Source organism: Pundamilia nyererei, unplaced genomic scaffold (assembly GCF_000239375.1).
Source record: "Pundamilia nyererei isolate P.nyererei 1_Seehausen unplaced genomic scaffold, PunNye1.0 scaffold00134, whole genome shotgun sequence".
Taxonomy (NCBI): Eukaryota; Metazoa; Chordata; class Actinopteri; order Cichliformes; family Cichlidae; genus Pundamilia; species Pundamilia nyererei.
In genome coordinates this window covers 597685-605275 of record NW_005187535.1, presented here as the reverse complement: position 1 = coordinate 605275, position 7591 = coordinate 597685, and the positions used below count along the sequence as shown (strand labels likewise).

The following is a 7591-nucleotide window of genomic DNA, read 5'->3' as shown; positions in this document are numbered from 1 at the left end:
AAAAAAAAACTTCGGATCTATTTCCTTGAACTTTTTTGCTGTCATTCCTCTGTTGTCCAAGCCAAGACACCATCTGGTAGCCATCCCATAAGCTCCGCCTCTTCATGATACACCAGCATCTTACTATTTGGCACTGTAACTGCAGCTGCGTATGCTGACAAGGGCTCCTGGAGGATGCAGTGTTTATTTATTTAAAATCTCTGCTTGCATTTTGTTTTTTAATCTTTTGTATTAGTATTTTTGTTTTGACTTTATTGGCTTTGACTCTTGGCCTGAAAGCAAAGCGCTGAAGTCATTTTCTATTGTTGCATTTACCAATTCCTGCATCCTGCAAAATGCTTGTCATGCCAGTTGACCTGAGAATGAACAGTGGGAGTAAACCACCTCAGCAGTCAAGGTCTTGGATGTCAAAACAAAATTCCTCCCGCCCCCATTTGTATGCTTTGTTAGTTGATCTGTCAGTGTGACCTAACCAAGACCTACATGTAGTCGTGACTCAGCAAGCGAATGACATGAACTGCAGGATAGAACTTTTATTTCCATCAAACCGAAGAGTAGCACCTCTATGGTATAGAGATAACAGGGACTTCCTTTTCCTGTTTATGATACACCTCCGTGTGTTTTCATCTGATAAAAGAGAGGTGGTAGGCATGCCATTTTCTTACTCATCATTGGTCTCGTTTATGCTACGTGCCTTTAGCTAATTTTAAACATGACTGTTTGTTGGCATTCAACTAACTTTCATTGAAAAATATTCATGTTTAAGAGCGACAAAAGTATAAATCCTGTGATCGATACATGGCACATTTCAGCTTTTGCATTTTTCCTTACAGGCTAATCTGACTTAGATCTTGATGCCCGTTTTATTTGCATGCTACACCTTTTCCTGGTATATTACCACCCTTCATTTTATGTGCATAAAAACCACAAACACCCTGAAGAAATATTCTTTTAATTTAAATGTTAAACTCTCCTTGCTTGCCTTTTTTTTTAAATTGCTTCATATGTGTCATGTAACATGTCAACCTTTCTGCTTTTCAGGTGACAGTCAGAGTGGCAGCTGTAGAGCAAGCAAGTGAGGTGAAACAGGCATGAGTGCGGACAGCCATCAGGGGGTGGTGACCACCCCTCCTCTGCCTGGTGGAGGTACTAAGGAGCGCTACTTCGACCGTGTCGACGTGAATGATCCGGAGTACATCAGGGCCAGGAACATGTCTCCCGACCTCCGACAGGACTTCAACGTTTTGGAGCAGAAGAAACGTGTCACACAGATACTACAGAGCCCCGTAAGTTAAGAGAAAAACACATCATTTTGTTTCTTTTTAAACACGTAAATGTCAATGTTAGTGACCCCTTGGTGCAAATTTAGAGACTGAGCAAACAATTTTTAACACGTTGAGGTTTTAAAGACATCACTAGTGTACGTTTGCCTACTGGGGTATACTGCCTAAAGGGGAGCAACCTCTAGATGGATAGACAGAGCTTATTAATCCCACTCCGAGGAAGTGTATATGTTAAAACACAAAAGATATGTCACAGAGTTTTTTTGTATGTACAAAAAGTGCAGTGTGACTAATAATAGATACACTGAATATTTTCTTTTATTAGGTATTTATCTTATATAGGGTATTGTAGTGTGCAGCCTCCACTGTCTCATACAGGTGATAGGTGGTGCTGTCCGTGAAGGTTATTAGCTCGGGTAACATCCTTGTCTCACAAATAACCTCTGTGGAGTCGAGGAAACAGAGCCGTCCTTATTCACCAGTTTATTGAGTCGTTTCTGATCCTGCTTCATGTTGCCACCTACTTGGCAGACAACTAGATAAAAGACTGCAGAAGCCATAGCTGTGTCGTAAAGGACCTGCACACCCCAGAAGACCTCAGCCTGCACAGAAGATGGAGCCAACATTGGCCCTTCTTGTACAGAGCTTGAGTGTTTTCCAAGCAGTTCAACTGTGTCAACCAACACCTTAAGTGGCTGAATCCTCCTTTTACACAGTGCAGGGCAAATGTGGTAAGCAGCCCATTGATGGATATTTTTGAAACGGATAATACATTTCGGGTTGCTAACTTGCTGATGGGCCTGATTATGGAGCATCATGGTTACAAACAATGTTTGTAGTCGAGGAAGCTTTAAGCTGCAGGATTGGAGAATCTACCGACTGGCAAAAAAGCCTATCTTTGTGGGATTTATATGCCCTGCTCATATCTGCATTGTTCTTTATATTCCACGTTTTCAGATTTCTTGAATGCATTGGCTATTAGTCTCCAACTATAAACATGAAAGTAGATGTCAGCCTATTCATAGTTCTGTGCCCCCTGATAAATGAGCTGTCTGTTTTACCTGTTTGGTGCTTGCTGGAACTTCCTCTTGCCTCCCACAACTGTGAACAAGATAAACAGATGTATTAAATGTCTAATACTTTGCCAAAAAAGAGTAATGTTTTTTTTCCTCCAATTTAATGGAGAACTTGTTTAAGCAAAGCAAAGGTTTCACCTCACTGACTAAATGTTTGTGTAATCGGTTCCCTTTTTTCTCCTTTGTGTCAGTTATTATTCCCTAATCAAGGGGTTTCAAAATAAGTTACAGCAGTGAATGCATCACATGTGCTTGTGCGTTCATGCTTCCCTTGGTATTATGACACCGACTAAAGAATCACAGCAGTCAGCAGCTGGCTTTGCTCAAGCTTTAATATAACCACAAGCTGCCACACCCTCTTTCAAACTTACCGTTGAATCTCTTCAAGTGCCCTCCCACTAAGAGCACTCATGTTAGGTCAGGTTTTTTAAAGTAAACAACTCCTTGACACAAATCTTAGCAAAGACAACTAATGTTATCTGATTTCCTTTCCTTGGAGGTCTGAATTCTTAAGAGTTACTGTTTTATGGTGCAGTTAGATGTTTGAGCCTCCTGGCAATCGCACACTCGATTTTTATTTTTATTTTATTATTTTAAATAATCGTTCATTGTTCTGGAAAGGTAAAGCACCGTGATATCTTATCTGTGCTGTATTTTATTGTTGGCGCCAACTTCAAAATGTAGGGTGAAGATTGTGCAACACAAGGAAACATTCAAAAAGTTCAGAATCACAGAAAGAAGTCGTCGTTTTTTTAGCTCTATTTTGCACGCATATATTATTTTGTGCATTTTTGAGCATAAAATTTGTTTGCAAAAATATCCCAACTGTCCTTATTGAGAAAACGCAAGTTCTTGTAAAGACAACACACTGTTGTCCTATCTTGCTATTTGTATTGTGCCCTTTGAACAGTTGCATCACTCTGTGTGGAGATTTTACAACAGGGCCTTTCAGCCTGCACACTGGCGTTATTTACTTTGCGATATTGACTCAAGGCTGGTCTTTAGCTGAAATGTTTCACACTGTTTACGAGGGGACGCAGGTGCAAGGTGTGTACATGTGTCAGTATGCATTTGTACTTGGGATTACTTTAAAGTAACAAATACACTTATTAAAGAGTATGCACAGCAGCAGGCTGTGACAAATCAGCAGGCACAGACAAATGATAAGGCCGGGGACAGGATAAAGTTAGACGTTACACATGCAATGAATGATGCAGATGCAAAACAACCTTCTAGAGAAGGAGAGTGATTGTGTACAATCCAGGAAGTGTCTATGTGGGTGATCAACTCTGGGTAGTAACAGCTTGGTGGTTTGACCCGTACTTTTTTTTTTTTTTAACTTTAAATTTGATCTACATTCTGCACATGCTCAGAGTGGTTTTCTTGGCGTGCCGTATTTTGTGCCAGATGTCTGGAAGGGCAGTATCGCTGCTCCTGATCCAGGTTTCCACTTGATCCTCTGCTGGCATCATGTGTGTGTCAGAGAGAGAGCGGGAGTACCGCAAGTAAGCTGTAGGAGAGAAAATGACTGTCTACTTAAAACAGGGCCCTTTAATGCAGACAGTTTGCTGCAGGGCGTTCTTGATCCAGAGCTGAATGGCTCAGGCCTTTTTGTGCTATGTCTCTAACTTCACTGCTGGTACAGACGCACTGATTTAGATTACTGAATTAATGGCAGAGGAGGTCGGTGAGAGAGCTGCCTGACATTATAACACCAGTGCAAGCAAAACTAAACTTTCCAAACTAAAGGAATCTACCACATTGACATGTATTTTCAACATGTCTATAAATGCTTAATTATAACTTTCAGCTATTTTTCTCATGTGGACATTTTTACACCAAATACTTTTTAGTATCAATCTTGAAAAGACATATTTTTTTCCACTTGTAATAATTTTTATTATTTAACATCTGAACATCGCAGGTTACCCTTCACTATTATTTGCAACTGCATCTAACTGTGTGTGTATGTACTTGTAGCTTTGCCTGTGTGCTACAGTGGTATGTCTGTATGGTATTCCTGCTTTGTGCGGTTTTGAATTTGAGCCAAATAGCTTTCAGTCAGCAGTGACAGGTGGTTCCCTTTGGCTTATATAGTGTTTGCAGCCCGTACACGAAGACAGTTAGTCTCAGTGCTTCTTTATTCATATTCAGCCGTAACAACAATAAGAAGTGTGTGTGTGGCACCAGCTGGACACAGGCTTATCTCCATTTCTGTCTTCCTTCTTTCTCAGTTTGCACTTTTTCATTCAACTACAGCAACCAGCTGTATATACTTTTTTTTTTCCTTTTTTGCTTTCCTCATTTCTCTCTCCATTTTTCTTTCTCTATTTGTTTTCATTCCAGTGTTATGGGTCTAGTGGCGGCTCCAGATTACATGTTTGTATTGCTCCAATGGCAGGTTGTATTTAAAGCTGGACGAATATAGACTAGGCAGGTCTGAATCAACTCAGCTGACTTGATCCACTTGCCTCATTCATTCAGCTGTGTTTACATTTAAAGTCTAAAGTCAAACCTTGAGCTGTTCAACATATCCAGCTATCTACTGTAGAGCTACAACTGTGATTTTTTGCTTGTGTGCAACAATGACGGGCATACCAGCAGTGTGACAAAACTGAGATGGCTGAAAAATAATGACTCGTCCTGTTGATGCGATGACGTGATATTTAAAGCACTTAAAGAGAGACACGGCCAGGTTTCGCCAGTAGCCTTAAGATAAACAGTAGAACATGTTTTTCCGCTATAGAACTTCTTGTTATTGTGTGTGTCAATCGTCTGAAGAGGGAATTGAAAAGGAAGATCTTTCTACTTTCTACTGTTTTTTGATGATTTTTGATGAGTGTTTTCTGTGACATGCAATGATTAGAATTTTGTCGAGGTGGCCTTTGAGCCTTGGGGTGGTTTTTCTGTTATGTATGTTTGCAAGGAGGATTTTGGCTGCAAATCCACGCTTCATTTTGTCATGGCAGTAAAGCCTCCGTGTTTCCCTCTAACTGCTGAGAACTAGGTTGACGTGACTTGATTTGCCACTGTTGGTCCAAAAGGTTAAAATGCCATCAGAATGAGATTAAATCAGACCAAATTGAATTGGAGTTGTGCCTTCACACGCTGCTTCCGTTTTCATCGTCATTGCCCGTCTTGTTTTCTCTTGTGTTAATATCCCCCCCCTTCATCTTCCCCCCACTTCTCCACTTCTCTCCATCTTGTGGCACAGACTGTTCATCACCTGCAGAAATGATTTACTGATGTCAAGCGGTAAATTTACTCAGCCGTATTTGCACTTGTCCTGTGGTTTGCAGAGGATGTGCAATCCCCCTGCATGCACTTTCCAGAAAACACAAGTGGATAATTTATGGTGCTTTAGGTTCTGCTGAGAACCCCCTCGTGTGAAGCAAATGTCATGCCTGCTCTCATTTACGTTTTTTTTCCCCTTTTCTTGTTGTAGTCCTGAAGGTCTCATTTGATAGAACATTAGTGGCTGAACTCACTCCAGAGACTCTTTTAAAAACCACCGCCTTTCCTCTCAGAGCCAGATCTTGGCGGCTGTGTTTCAGTTTGGCATTTCACAAGATCTTTTAGGTCTTGAACTTCCAGCCGTGAAGCAGCGCCCTCAGGATAACAGAGCAACACGCTGAAGTGTTACATCCACTTTGTGTAACCTCAAAAAGAGAGAAAAAAATCCACTGGGTATAATCAAGTTTCTCCATATGGCAGCTTAAATCAATATATATATTTTTTTCATTTAGAATCAGAGATAGAAATGCTCTAATCAACATCCAAATTACCATGAAATAGCTGCATGATACTATTTAAAACTAGAGATGCACCACTAATAGTGACCTTATGACGCTAAATAAAAGTGGACATATATTAAAAGATTCCACTTCTATAGTTATATTCTTCAGCTAGAGTAGCTTTGCATGATTCAACTCTTACTCCATCCCCTGTCTAAAACGAACTGTTTTGGCTCCATTCTCTTTAAGGGCACCTTCTTTTTAACCCAGCTGGCTTCTGATTGGTTGCCCCTTGTAAACATAGGATTGGACTGCTGTGTTCAGAGCCAGAGACTATGCAAAACCTGTTTGCTCTAAATGCTCGGTTCCAAACTGAAGACCGAGCTTTGGTTTTCAAATAAATTTGTGAAAATATGGTTGTATGGTCCTTTAAATAAAGTTTCTTGGAATAAAGTTGGTCTAGAACACAGGTGTCGAACTCAGGCCTCGAGGGCCGGTTTCCTGCAGGTTTTAGATGTGTCCTTGATCCAACACAGCTGATTAAAATGGCTAAATGACCTCCCCAACATGTCTTGAAGTTCTCCAGACGCCTGGTAATGAACTAATCATTTAATTCAGGTGTGTTGACCCAGGGTAATATCTAAAACCTGCAGGATACCGGCCCTTGAGGCCTGGAGCTCGACACCCCTGGTCTAGAACGTCTTTATGTGAACATTACTGCAAGAGGTTCGATATTGTGTGGCGTTGTACTTTCAGGTGAGTGATGATGTGCTCCAGGATATGTTCTGAGATGGCAGTTTATGTATTATGAAAGAAGCTGGATTGGGTACAAAAATTGTTATCAGCAGATCTTTTTAATGCACAAAAAGACACTCAAACACTATTGATGGATTAGATTGCAGTCACTAGAATGCATTTCCTCTTCCCAATGTTTATTTCGCTGTCTGTAAAGTGTGTCATCCTAGAAGACAGTAAGGGGTTTATGTCGAGTACGTGAGAGAGATGTTGCTGCCGTTGCTGTTGGGGACAAATTCTACTGGTGCAGGCTCAGAGGTTGGATGAGGAGGAATCAATAGCATTGGTGAGCTTGCAGGCAGGCAGCTGTATGCTTTGTAACACTGTCACGTTGGTGGCTTGAAGGAACAGCATTGTGCTGACATAACTGTAGAGGCTATGTCTGAAATTACAGGCCTCACCTGGCCTGTGCTTTTCTTTTCTTTTTCTTTTTTTTTAGATGCAGTTTATTACCAGCAACCCTGAAATTGCAGGTCATTGTGTTCCTTCAGTTTGGCTGTAATGCAAGGCTTTTTATTTTTTCAAGGTGAACGTAAACCTAACCTGTGACGGTAAATGATCCCAAGATGGTTTGTAGAAGACACTACATTACTTGAAACTTAATGTTCATCTTTTAAAGTTTAAAGCAGTAACCTGTTTCGTATTGCACTCAGTTAAACTGTGTTGCAATGACTCATAGAAAACTGTAATTTTACATGAAGAC

At 40.7% G+C, this 7591-nt stretch overlaps 1 protein-coding gene across 8 annotated transcripts in view; it reads left to right on the top strand.

Moving 5' to 3' along the window:
* Positions 1-7591, top strand: part of add3a (adducin 3 (gamma) a) — a 95896-nt gene that overhangs the window by 64922 nt on the left and 23383 nt on the right. For all 8 annotated transcript variants that reach the window (XM_005743639.2, XM_005743637.2, XM_005743638.2 and 5 more), the window contains one exon: positions 1042-1286. In XM_005743639.2, the coding sequence (XP_005743696.1) occupies positions 1092-1286 (195 nt within the window). In that variant the 5' untranslated portion in view covers positions 1042-1091. The remainder of the gene's footprint in view (positions 1-1041; positions 1287-7591) is intronic.